The sequence below is a fragment of the Oncorhynchus mykiss genome, chromosome 10 (genome assembly GCF_057628025.1).
Source record: "Oncorhynchus mykiss isolate SJ-2025 chromosome 10, ASM5762802v1, whole genome shotgun sequence".
Taxonomy (NCBI): domain Eukaryota; kingdom Metazoa; phylum Chordata; class Actinopteri; order Salmoniformes; family Salmonidae; genus Oncorhynchus; species Oncorhynchus mykiss.
Window position 1 is genome coordinate 80,271,789 of NC_143031.1, and position 13,347 is coordinate 80,285,135.

Consider the following 13,347-nt stretch of genomic DNA (forward strand, 5'->3'; position numbering starts at 1 on the left):
AGAGTAAGGAGTGGAGAAAGAGAGAGTAAGGAGTGGAGAAAGAGAGAGTAAGGAGAGGAGAAAGAGAGAGTAAGGAGTGGAGAAAGAGAGAGTAAGGAGTGGAGAAAGAGAGAGTAAGGAGTGGAGAAAGAGAGAGTAAGGAGAGGAGAAAGAGAGTAAGGAGTGGAGAAAGAGAGAGTAAGGAGTGGAGAAAGAGAGAGTAAGGAGTGGAAAAAGAGAGAGTAAGGAGTGGAGAAAGAGAGAGTAAGGAGTGGAGAAAGAGAGCGTAAGGAGTGGAGAAAGAGAGAGTAAGGAGTGGAGAAAGACAGAAAGAGAGAGTAAGGGGTGGAGTGTGTGTGTGTGTGTGTGTAAATAATGAATGAATCGAATGATTGATGGACCCGTCTATCTGTTTCTTCACCATTCTGTCTCTCTGTCTCTTAGTCCATGAAGTCCCTGTCCTCCTTCGTTCCTTGTATAATAAAAAACGAATGAAAACTCCTACAATTAAATGTCACTCCACAACAACAGAACAATCGACAATTCATACTACTAATTTAAAATGCAAGTTGTAAACCCCAATCAATAGAGTTATGAGACACTGTAGACATACACATCAAAGTAAAAAGACAAACTTCTGGCCAGTACGGGTATCGAACCCGCGACCTTCGCGTTATTAGCACGACGCTCTAACCAACTGAGCTAACCGGCCTCAGATAATGCTCAATATACGTATAAAGGTGGAAATAATTACCCCGTACCAAATAAGAGCTCAAGATATTCCATAACTAACCCATCACCTATTGAGAAATAAACATGGAGAAGAGCCCCCTAAGCAAGCTGATCCCGGAGCTCTGTTCACAAAGTGGAGAAAGAGAGAGTAAGGAGTGGAGAAAGAGAGAGTAAGGAGAGGAGAAAGAGAGAGTAAGGAGTGGAGAAAGAGAGAGTAAGGAGTGGAAAAAGAGAGAGTAAGGAGAGGAGAAAGAGAGAGTAAGGAGTGGAGAAAGAGAGAGTAAGGAGTGGAGAAAGAGAGAGTAAGGAGTGGAGAAAGAGAGAGTAAGGAGAGGAGAAAGAGAGAGTAAGGAGTGGAGAAAGAGAGAGTAAGGAGTGGAGAAAGAGAGAGTAAGGAGTGGAGAAAGAGAGAGTAAGGAGTGGAGAAAGAGAGATTAAGGAGTGGAGAGGGAGTGGAGAAAGACAGAAAGAGAGAGTAAGGAGTGGAGAAAGAGAGAGTAAGGAGTGGAGAAAGAGAGAGTAAGGAGTGGAGAAAGAGAGAGTAAGGAGTGGAGAAAGACAGAAAGAGAGAGTAAGGAGTGGAGAAAGAGAGAGTAAGGAGTGGAGAAAGACAGAAAGAGAGAGTAAGGAGTGGAGAAAGAGAGAGTAAGAAGTGGAGAAATAGAGAGTAAGGAGTGGAGAAAGACAGAAAGAGAGAATAAGGAGTGGAGAAAGACAGAAAGAGAGAGTAAGGAGTGGAGAAAGAGAGAGTAAGGAGTAGAGAAAGACAGAAAGAGAGAGTAAGGAGTGGAGAAAGAGAGAGTAAGGAGTGGAGAAAGAGAGAGTAAGGAGTGGAGAAAGACAGAAAGAGAGAGTAAGGAGTGGAGAAAGAGAGAGTAAGGAGTGGAGAAAGAGAGAGTAAGGAGTGGAGAAAGAGAGAGTAAGGAGTGGAGAAAGACAGAAAGAGAGAGTAAGGAGTGGAGAAAGAGAGAGTAAGGAGTGGAGAAAGAGAGAGTAAGGAGTGGAGAAAGAGAGAGTAAGGAGTGGAGAATGACAGAAAGAGAGAGTAAGGAGTGGAGAAAGAGGGTGCAGCTGTCTGCAGGCTCTTTACCTCTCTGTACTTAGTGTCCTTCTCTAGTTAATGTGTGACCAAGTGAGCATGGGGAAATGTAGGTGTGTGTGTGTGTGTGTGTGTGTGTGTGTGTGTGTGTGTGTGTGTGTGTGTGTGTGTGTGTGTGTGTGTGTGTGTGTGTGTGTGTGTGTGTGTGTGTGGACATGTTTAACTCTTATTGTGGAGACCAGAAGTCCCCTCAAAAATAGTAAACAAGCACAATTGACCAACTGGGGACATTTTGCAAGTCCCCACGAGGTCAAATGCTATTTAGGGAAAATAGGATTTTGAATGGAGTCCCCCACAAGTTTAGCTGATTAAGACTGTGTGTGTGTGTGTGTGAGTGTGAGTGTGAGTGTGTGTGTGTGTGTGTGTGTGTGTGTGTGTTTATGGCACTTGATTGTTTTGTGTTTCTCTTTTCAACCAACAAATAAAATAAAACCCTCCATGAACTTTGAAACCTTTATGAGCCAATCAGCAACTGCTTCCCGGGACAAAACTGGTGTCACCTGCCGCCTGTCCAGTAACCAAGGTTATCTGGGCAGGTAACCGTGACAACATAAATAATTCAGAAGGAGAGGGAGCCGGCCGCCTGACGGGAACAGGTGTCCTAGAGGGCGGGGCGCTGAGAGAGAGAGAGAGAGAGAGAGCGAGAGAGAGACAGAGCGAGAGAGAGAGACAGAGCGAGAGAGAGAGCGAGAGAGAGAGACGGGGGTGAAGGAGAGGCAACGGAGTGACACAGATGAAGAAAGCAGGTTGAGAAAACAAATGTCTAAAAAGAGGGACTGTGAGAAAAGAGTCAAACGATAAGGAGAGAAAGAAAACAGGAGTGAGGAGAGAAAAACAGCCCGACGGGGAGAATGGAACAGTTAGGCTAGAGACCAGAGACCAGAGACCAGAGTCCAGAGTCCAGAGACTAGAGACTAGAGACTAGAGTCCAGAGACTAGAGTCCAGAGACTAGAGACTAGAGACCAGAGACCAGAGACCAGAGACCAGAGACTAGAGACTAGAGACTAGAGTCCAGAGACCAGAGTCCAGAGACTAGAGACTAGAGTCCAGAGACTAGAGACTAGAGACCAGAGACTAGAGACCAGAGTCCAGAGACTAGAGACTAGAGACCAGAGTCCAGAGTCCAGAGACCAGAGACCAGAGTCCAGAGACTAGAGACTAGAGACCAGAGACTAGAGACCAGAGTCCAGAGACTAGAGACTAGAGACTAGAGACCAGAGTCCAGAGTCCAGAGACCAGAGACCAGAGACCAGAGTCCAGAGACCAGAGACCAGAGACCAGAGTCCAGAGACCAGAGTCCAGAGACCAGAGTCCAGAGACCAGAGACCAGAGACCAGAGTCCAGAGTCCAGAGTCCAGAGACCAGAGACCAGAGTCCAGAGACCAGAGTCCAGAGACCAGAGACCAGAGACCAGAGAGAAAAAGAAACTACGAGGGTGAATCAGGGAAAACATGGAAGCAGAGCTGGAAGAAGAGGACGGGAGTTTCACCAACATCTCCCTCGCCGATGACAGACCTACAGGTAAGACAAACTCACCTTTAATTACAAAGCTAGTAGCTATGTCCATTCACCTACACACCTGTAGGGGAGAGGGGGGTAAAGTTGAGCCAAAGGACAAAGTTGAGCCACCCTTGTTTCTAGAAAGAAAGAAACAGACAGACAGACAGACAGACAGACAGACAGACAGACAGACAGACAGACAGACAGACAGACAGACAGGGATGTTAAGTACTTTTTAAGCAGTACAGAGGTGAGGTTTTTCTTGTGAAGTAGGATTCAGGTTCTGGGTGGCCTTTTAGCTGTATACAGGTCAGATATAAACCCAGACAAACACAAACACACTGTAAAGGCCTCATTCCCACAGAGAGACAAACACAAACACACTGTAAAGGCCTCATTCCCCCAGAGAGACAGACACAAACACACTGTAAAGGCCTCATTCCCCCAGAGAGACAGACACAAACACACTGTAAAGGCCTCATTCCTCCAGAGAGACAGACACAAACACACTGTAAAGGCCTCATTCCCCCAGAGAGACAGACACAAACACACTGTAAAGGCCTCATTCCCACAGAGAGACAGACACAAACACACTGTAAAGGCCAGAGAGACAGAGACAAACACACTGTAAAGGCCTCATTCCCCCAGAGAGACAGACACAAACACACTGTAAAAGCCTCATTCCCCCAGAGAGACAGACACAAACACACTGTAAAAGCCAGAGACAGAGACAAACACACTGTAAAAGCCAGAGAGACAGAGACAAACACAAAGCTACCGAACCCTGAGGTACTATAAGGTACAGAACATTGAATAAGCTACAGAACACAGAGGTACAATAAGCTACAGAACACAGAGGTACTATAAGGTACAGAACATAGAGGTACTATAAGCTACAGAACACAGAGGTACTATAACCTACAGAACACTGAGGTACAGAACCTCAGGACTGGAGGTACAGACTGGGTAGGGTTGGCCAAGCGACAGTCCCACCTGGGTTGGTCTTAGCTGCAGACAGAAGGAGACACATATAAACCCTTCAAACTGGAGCACAGAGCAGAGAGTAACCAAGCACACTGATCCTGGTGGCTGTGATATGATTTGCCAACCATCGTTGCTCCGCTAGCCTGTGTAGTTCACTACTCAGGGAGTGACCGAGAGACTGTCAGAGCTGCAGTGTGTGTGTGTGTGTTTACAGTGTCTGAGGCTGTACTATCGGCACAAACAGATACAACCTGCACAATCAATGTACGCATACAGATGCACACAGTGCTGCCACACCTATCAGATATCACAAGTCCTTCACGTTTTCCCTTCATCAGACTACTAGTCTACGTCTAGTGGAAGGAGCAAGTAGACAAGAGGAGGGAATGAGGTCATACAAGCGAAATTGTTTCGGGGCCCAATAAATGTGGTGTTATATTTTACTTCCGGCTGTGTCTGTTTGCATTGCGCTGCTCCCCCTGTCGGCCGCGTCGGTCCCTACACCCAGATAATGTGAGGACGTCCCATCGCCGACTGTCATACATGGAAATCCGCAGTGTCGTCTAGCACATAACAACGTTATCCACACAAAACCCCGGCTATCGTTGTGACACAATATTGTTATTATATCGAAGGGTAAGTGACTGACATTTCAGAAATGTAACGAGACTACGGAGGCTTGTCGTTGTTGAGAATCGCACGTCAATTCTACGGATTTGACAGATTTTCTGAGATTTTAGCTGTCTAACTTGCATTGTGACTAACTACGAGTTAGTTAGGTACACAAACTAACATCATAATATCGCAGTTATTAATGTGACAGCCGGTAGTTAGATACAGGATTCGTTTTCTTCCTTCTCTGTAAAAGGTGAGCATATCGTATGAACCAGGTAGATGGCTAACATTAGCCTGCCGCTATGCTAACTTACCAGCTGGCTGGTCTTGGGTGTGTTTAGTTACTGTAACAGCTAGAGAGACAGCTAGCTGGCTGGTCTTGGGTGTGTTTAGTTACTGTAACAGCTAGAGAGACAGCTAGCTGGCTGGTCTTGGGTGAGTTGTTGTTTAGTTACTGTAACAGCTAGAGAGACAGCTAGCTGGCTGGTCTTGGGTGTGTTTAGTTACTGTAACAGCTAGAGAGACAGCTAGCTGGCTGGTCTTGGGTGAGTTGTTGTTTAGTTACTGTAACAGCTAGAGAGACAGCTAGCTGGCTGGTCTTGTGTGTGTTGTTTAGTTACTGTAACAGCTAGAGAGACAGCTAGCTGGCTGGTCTTGTGTGTGTTGTTTAGTTACTGTAACAGCTAGAGAGACAGCTAGCTGGCTGGTCTTGGGTGTGTTTAGTTACTGTAACAGCTAGAGAGACAGCTAGCTGGCTGGTCTTGGGTGTGTTTAGTTACTGTAACAGCTAGAGAGACAGCTAGCTGGCTGGTCTTGGGTGTGTTTAGTTACTGTAACAGCTAGAGAGACAGCTAGCTGGCTGGTCTTGGGTGTGTTTAGTTACTGTAACAGCTAGAGAGACAGCTAGCTGGCTGGTCTTGGGTGTGTTGAACACAGAGGTACTATAACCTACAGAACACTGAGGTACTATAAGGTACAGAACCTCAGGACTGGAGGTACAGACTGGGTAGGGTTGGCCAAGCGACAGTCCCACCTGGGTTGGTCTTAGCTGCAGACAGAAGGAGACACATATGGCTAACAGCTAGAGAGACAGCTAGCTGGCTGGTCTTGGGTGTGTTTAGTTACTGTAACAGCTAGAGAGACAGCTAGCTGGCTGGTCTTGGGTGTGTTTAGTTACTGTAACAGCTAGAGAGACAGCTAGCTGGCTGGTCTTGGGTGTGTTTAGTTACTGTAACAGCTAGAGAGACAGCTAGCTGGCTGGTCTTGGGTGTGTTGTTGTTTAGTTACTGTAACAGCTAGAGAGACAGCTAGCTGGCTGGTCTTGGGTGTGTTTAGTTACTGTAACAGCTAGAGAGACAGCTAGCTGGCTGGTCTTGGGTGTGTTGTTGTTTAGTTACTGTAACAGCTAGAGAGACAGCTAGCTGGCTGGTCTTGGGTGTGTTTAGTTACTGTAACAGCTAGAGAGACAGCTAGCTGGCTGGTCTTGGGTGAGTTGTTGTTTAGTTACTGTAACAGCTAGAGAGACAGCTAGCTGGCTGGTCTTGGGTGAGTTTAGTTACTGTAACAGCTAGAGAGACAGCTAGCTGGCTGGTCTTGGGTGAGTTGTTGTTTAGTTACTGTAACAGCTAGAGAGACAGCTAGCTGGCTGGTCTTGGGTGTGTTGTTGTTTAGTTACTGTAACAGCTAGAGAGACAGCTAGCTAGCTGGCTGGTCTTGGGTGAGTTTAGTTACTGTAACAGCTAGAGAGACAGCTAGCTGGCTGGTCTTGGGTGAGTTGTTGTTTAGTTACTGTAACAGCTAGAGAGACAGCTAGCTGGCTGGTCTTGGGTGTGTTGTTGTTTAGTTACTGTAACAGCTAGAGAGACTGCTAGCATAATTTGTCATCTTGGCCTGTTATGTCTTCCTCTGTCTTCTTGTTTGGGTATGTAGATGATGTTAGCCAGCTAACATAGTAGTACTGGTGTTCACTTATCTAGAGACGTCACTACAGACCCTGGTTCAGCGGTCTAAGGCATTGTGTCTCAGTTCTAGAGGCGTCATTACAGACCCTGGTGCAGCGGTCTAAGGTAGTGCGTCTCAGTGCTAGAGGCGTCACTACAGACCCTGGTTCAGCGGTCTAAGGCACTGTGTCTCAGTGCTAGAGGCGTCATTACAGACCCTGGTGCAGCGGTCTAAGGCACTGCGTCTCAGTGCTAAAGGCGTCACTACAGACCCTGGTTCAGCGGTCTAAGGCACTGTGTCTCAGTGCTAGAGGCGTCACTATAGACCCTCGTTCTATTCCAGGCTGTATCACCACCGTCCGTGATTGGGAGTCCCGCAGGGCGGCGCACCATTGTCCCAGCGTCGTCCTGCTTAGGGTTTGGCCGGGGGTAGTCCGTCATTGTAAATAATAATTTGTTCCTAACTGACTTACCCAATTAAATAAAGATAATAATAATATAAATCATATGATCTAACTATATGTTTTGCTCACCTTGATGTGTGTCTACAGGGAACAGAGGAACTGCAGTCCTGCTCACCAAACAGGACAACGAGGACTTCACCATGAACTGTCACATGGATGGTAATGAACAACAACACATCCTCGTCTGGTCTGGTCTGGTCTGGTCTTGTCTGTCTGTCTGTCTGATGCTGTCTGTCTGTCTGTCTGTCTGATGCTGTCTGTCTGTCTGTCTGTCTGATGCTGTCTGTGTCTGTCTGTCTGTCTGTCTGTCTGTCTGTCTGATGCTGTCTGTCTGTCTGTCTGATTGTTTATGTGTGTGTTCAGTAATATAGTGTGTGTTCAGTAATATAGTGTGTTTGTGTTTGTCAGGAGACATGGAGAACCAGGTAGAGATGGAGGAGAAGACGAGGCTCATCAACCAGGTGCTGGAGCTACAACACACACTGGAAGGTAACATCTCTCTGTTGCACATCTCTCTGTTACACATCTCTCTCTGTTACACATCTCTCTCTGTTACACATCTCTCTCTGTTACACACATCTCTCTCTGTTACACATCTCTCTCTGTCACACATCTCTCTGTCACACATCTCTCTCTGTTACACATCTCTCTGTTACACATATCTCTCTGTTACACATCTCTCTCTGTTACACATCTCTCTCTGTTACACATCTCTCTCTGTTACACATCTCTCTGTTACACATCTCTCTCTGTTACAGATCTCTCTCTGTTACACACATCTCTCTCTGTCACACATCTCTCTCTGTCACACATCTCTCTCTGTTACACATCTCTCTCTGTTACACACATCTCTCTCTGTTACACATCTCTCTCTGTTACACACATCTCTCTCTGTTACACATCTCTCTCTGTCACACATCTCTCTCTGTCACACATCTCTCTCTGTTACACATCTCTCTCTGTTACACATCTCTCTCTGTTACACACCTCTCTCTGTTACACACATCTCTCTCTGTCACACATCTCTCTGTTACACACATCTCCCTCTGTTACACACATCTCTCTCTGTTACACACATCTCTCTCTGTTACACACATCTCTCTCTCTGTTACACACATCTCTCTCTCTGTTACACACATCTCTCTCTCTGTTACACACATCTCTCTCTGTTACACACATCTCTCTCTCTGTTACACATCTCTCTCTGTCACACATCTCCCTCTCTTACACACATCTCTCTTTGTTACACACATCTCTCTCTGTTACACAGTGGAAGGTGTGTTCATGCCTCTCATCTCTGCTACACAGTGGAAGGTGTGTTCATGTCTCCTCTCTCTCTGTTACACAGTGGAAGGTGTGTTCATGTCTCTCCTCTCTGTTACACAGTGGAAGGTGTGTTCATGTCTCCTCTCTCTCTGTTACACAGTGGAAGGTGTGTTCATGTCTCTCCTCTCTGTTACACAGTGGAAGGTGTGTTCATGTCTCTCCTCTCTGTTACACAGTGGAAGGTGTGTTCATGTCTCTCCTCTCTGTTACACAGTGGAAGGTGTGTTCATGTCTCTCCTCTCTGTTACACAGTGGAAGGTGTGTTCATGTCTCTCCTCTCTGTTACACAGTGGAAGGTGTGTTCATGTCTCCTCTCTCTCTGTTACACAGTGGAAGGTGTGTTCATGTCTCTCCTCTCTGTTACACAGTGGAAGGTGTGTTCATGTCTCTCCTCTCTGTTACACAGTGGAAGGTGTGTTCATGTCTCTCCTCTCTGCTACACAGTGGAAGGTGTGTTCATGTCTCTCCTCTCTGCTACACAGTGGAAGGTGGGTTCATGTCTCTCTGCTACACAGTGGAAGGTGTGTTCATGTCTCTCCTCTCTGTTACACAGTGGAAGGTGTGTTCATGTCTCTCTGCTACACAGTGGAAGGTGTGTTCATGTCTCTCCTCTCTGCTACACAGTGGAAGGTGTGTTCATGTCTCTCTGCTACACAGTGGAAGGTGTGTTCATGTCTCTCCTCTCTCTGTTACACAGTGGAAGGTGTGTTCGTGTCTCCTCTCTGTTACACAGTGGAAGGTGTGTTCATGTCTCCTCTCTGTTACACAGTGGAAGGTGTGTTCATGTCTCTCCTCTCTCTGTTACACAGTGGAAGGTGTGTTCATGGGGGGGGGGTTACCCTGACCATCCTCTCATCCTCTCTGTGAGGCTAATACAGCTACTCCCTTCCTGCCTCGATGGATTTAAGGGTCTTGTCCAAAATTTCACCCTATTCCCTAAGGGCCCTGGTCAACAGTAGTGCACTGTGTAGGGAATAGGGCCCTGGTCAACAGTAGTGCACTATATATAGGGAATAGGGCTCTGGTCTAAAGTAGTGCACTATATAGGGAATAGGGCTCTGGTCTAAAGTAGTGCACTATATAGGGAATAGGGCTCTGGTCTAAAGTAGTGCACTATATAGGGAATAGGGCTCTGGTCTAAATTAGTGCACTATATAGGGAATAGGGCTCTGGTCTAAAGTAGTGCACTATATAGGGAATAGGGCTCTGGTCTAAAGTAGTGCACTATATAGGGAATAGGGCTCTGGTCTAAAGTACTGCACTATATAGGGAATAGGGCCCTGGTCTAAAGTAGTGCACTATATAGGGAATAGGGCTCTGGTCTAAAGTAGTGCACTATATAGGGAATAGGGCTCTGGTCTAAAGTAGTGCACTATATAGGGAATAGGGCTCTGGTCTAAAGTAATGCACTATATAGGGAATAGGGCTCTGGTCTAAAGTAGTGCACTATATAGGGAATAGGGCTCTGGTCTAAAGTAGTGCACTATATAGGGAATAGGGCTCTGGTCTAAAGTAGTGCACTATATAGGGAATAGGGCTCTGGTCTAAAGTAGTGCACTATATAGGGAATAGGGCCCTGGTCTAAAGTAGTGCACTATATAGGGAATAGGGCTCTGGTCTAAAGTAGTGCACTATATAGGGAATAGGGCTCTGGTCCAAAGTAGTGCACTGTGTAGGGTTCCATTTGGGACGTGTTTAAATGTACCTTAATACAGCAGTCTGGTGCTGCTAAACATTCAGTCTAGTCTGGCAGGGAGGAGTATTTGGCATTGATGTGGAATAAGCTAAAACAATCAGTCTAGTCTGGCAGGGAGGAGTATTTGGCATTGATTTGGAATAAGCTAAAACATTCAGTCTAGTCTGGCAGGGAGGAGTATTTGGCATTGATGTGGAATAAGCTAAAACATTCAGTCTAGTCTGGCAGGGAGGAGTATTTGGCATTGATGTGGAATAAGCTAAAACATTCAGTCTAGTCTGGCAGGGAGGAGTATTTGGCATTGATGTGGAATAAGCTAAAACATTCAGTCTAGTTTGGCAGGGAGGAGTATTTGGCATTGATGTGGAATAAGCTAATAAAACATTCAGTCTAGTCTGGCAGGGAGGAGTATTTGGCATTGATGTGGAATAAGCTAAAACATTCAGTCTAGTCTGGCAGGGAGGAGTATTTGGCATGGATGTGGAATAAGCTAAAACATTCAGTCTAGTTTGGCAGGGAGGAGTATTTGGCATTGATGTGGAATAAGCTAAAACATTCAGTCTAGTTTGGCAGGGAGGAGTATTTGGCATTGATGTGGAATAAGCTAAAACATTCAGTCTAGTTTGGCAGGGAGGAGTATTTGGCATTGATGTGGAATAATCTAAAACATTCAGTCTAGTCTGGCAGGGAGGAGTATTTGGGATTGATGTGGAATAAGCTAAAACATTGTCTAGTCTGGCAGGGAGGAGTATTTGGCATTGATGTGGAATAAGCTATCAGGAGGTTTCTGTATCGGCGTTTCATCCATCATTACTTAGGCCTCCCTGTCAAACTCTGTTGCACCCAGCCTTAAAAACAATGATCTAGGGGAAACACTGGTCTGTCTAGTTCTAAGTTCCGCACCTCTGTTGTTCCAGACCTGTCAGCACGTGTGGATGCGGTCAAAGAGGAGAACCTGAAGTTGAAGTCGGAGAACCAGGTTCTAGGCCAGTACATCGAGAACCTCATGTCGGCCTCCAGCGTGTTCCAAACCACCGACAACAAGAGCAAACGGAAGTAACCCACGGCGACCAAGGGGAGTTGAGACCACCTACAATAGCCTGGTAGCAGGTCTGTTTGTTGCCGACACAAACCGTAGGCATGATGGCACAGACAGACTGGCACTCAGGCTACCTGCAACATCTCCTCTCCCAAATGACAGCAGAGGAGGTAGAAGATGTTTGTGACCACAGTTCTAGGGACGGATATGGACGTGTTCCAAATGGCAGATTATTTCCTAAGTAGTGCACTATGTAGTGCACAGAATGCCATAAGCTCTGGTTAAAAGTAGTGTACTATGTAGGGAATAGAATGCCATGAGCTCTGATTAAAAGTAGTGTACTATGTAGGGAATAGGATGCCATGAGCTCTGATTAAAAGTAGTGTACTATGTAGGGAATAGGATGCCATGAGCTCTGATTAAAAGTAGTGTACTATGTAGGGAATAGAATGCCATGAGCTCTGATTAAAAGTAGTGTACTATGTAGGGAATAGGATGCCATGAGCTCTGATTAAAAGTAGTGTACTATGTAGGGAATAGAATGCCATAAGCTCTAGTTAAAAGTAGTGTACTATGTAGGGAATAGGATGCCATGAGCTCTGATTAAAAGTAGTGTACTATGTAGGGAATAGAATGCCATAAGCTCTAGTTAAAAGTAGTGTACTATGTAGGGAATAGGATGCCATAAACTCTGGTTAAAAGTAGTGTACTGTGTAGAGTAGTCTGATCCTGGATCTGTGGTTAGGGGGCAACTTCTAATTCCAGACCCCAAAATCCTCCCTCCACTCCAACTACACCCCTAAGAGTCCAGTTTACATTCTTGTTTGACCTCTTTTTACCCTCCTCCTAACATAACCCCCCCCCCCCCCGACATAATTTAACTGTTTTTATAATTCATCTTATAATACTGTTTTGTGTTGTCATGTCAACGGCATCTCTAATGAGTTATGACATCAGACCTTTGCATATTGATGACTGGTTGGATATGAATATGGTCAAACTCCTGGCCCCAAAATATGAATCAAACATATTGATGACTGGTTAATACTGGTTGGATATGAATATGGTCAAACTCCTGGCCCCAAAATATGAATCAAACATATTGATGACTGGTTAATACTGGTTGGATATGAATATGGTCAAACTCCTGGCCCCAAAATATGAATCAAACATATTGATGACTGGTTAATACTGGTTGGATATGAATATGGTCAAACTCCTGGCCCCCAAAATATGAATCTAACATATTGATGACTGGTTAATACTGGTTGGATATGAATATGGCCAAACTCCTGGCCCCAAAATATGAATCTAACATATTGATGACTGGTTGGATATGAAAATATGAATCTAACATATTGATGACTGGTTGGATGTGGAAGGAAACTGGACATGAATATGGTCAAACTCCTGGCCCCCAAAATATGAATCTAACATATTGATGACTGGTTGGATGTGGAAGGAAACTGGACATGAATATGGTCAAACTCCTGGCCCCCAAAATATGAATCTAACATATTGAATGACATGTCAATGTAATACAATAATATAATAACGCATCCCATCGACTGTTCTCTCTCATCTGATTGGTCAAAAGGTTACTAAGTGTCTGTTGTTTTTAAATTATTGATCAACACAAACATTATGAAATATGATTCTGTATGATGTTTTTTTTTTTTAAAAGCAGTACTACTAAGATACTCCGATGTGTGTTGTCGTCCCTGGTATGCTACTCATTCCACCAGGAAGGGGATTCATATCGTCACCATGGAGTGCTGTGTGGAGTCAGTAGGGGAAGGACAAAGAACAGTGAACGTGTATTCTGCTGTACATAACAAACGATGCCCTCGTGAATGCAACCCTGGACTAGGGTCAAGTTACACTACAGGGTGAGACGGCCTCCTTTACCTATGATGGTGGAGCGAGGGGAGGGGAGGGGAGGGAGGGAGGGAGGGGAGGGAGGGAGGAAAGG

At 45.5% G+C, this 13,347-nt stretch overlaps 1 protein-coding gene and 1 non-coding gene across 5 annotated transcripts; one reads left to right on the plus strand and one right to left on the minus strand.

The window, feature by feature from the left end:
- Positions 1–617: 617 nt before the first annotated feature.
- On the minus strand, positions 618–691 carry trnai-aau (transfer RNA isoleucine (anticodon AAU)). The gene has a single exon. It is a non-coding gene; the product is annotated as a tRNA-Ile (tRNA).
- Positions 692–2,812: 2,121 nt separating this feature from the next.
- On the plus strand, positions 2,813–13,075 carry LOC110518942 (short coiled-coil protein B). Of its 4 annotated transcripts, none has more exons than XM_090188062.1 (4): positions 2,813–3,332; positions 7,402–7,473; positions 7,723–7,803; positions 11,254–13,075. In XM_090188062.1, the coding sequence occupies exons 1-4, from the start codon at positions 3,263–3,265 to the stop codon at positions 11,394–11,396; spliced, it is 366 nt and encodes a 121-aa protein (XP_090044188.1). In that variant the 5' UTR covers positions 2,813–3,262; the 3' UTR covers positions 11,397–13,075. The 4 variants fall into 4 exon arrangements, with proteins under 4 accessions (XP_090044188.1, XP_090044189.1, XP_090044190.1 ...); XM_090188063.1 differs by having other exon boundaries at positions 3,079–3,332; positions 7,726–7,803; XM_090188064.1 differs by lacking the exon at positions 2,813–3,332 and adding an exon at positions 4,632–4,931.
- Positions 13,076–13,347: the final 272 nt, after the last annotated feature.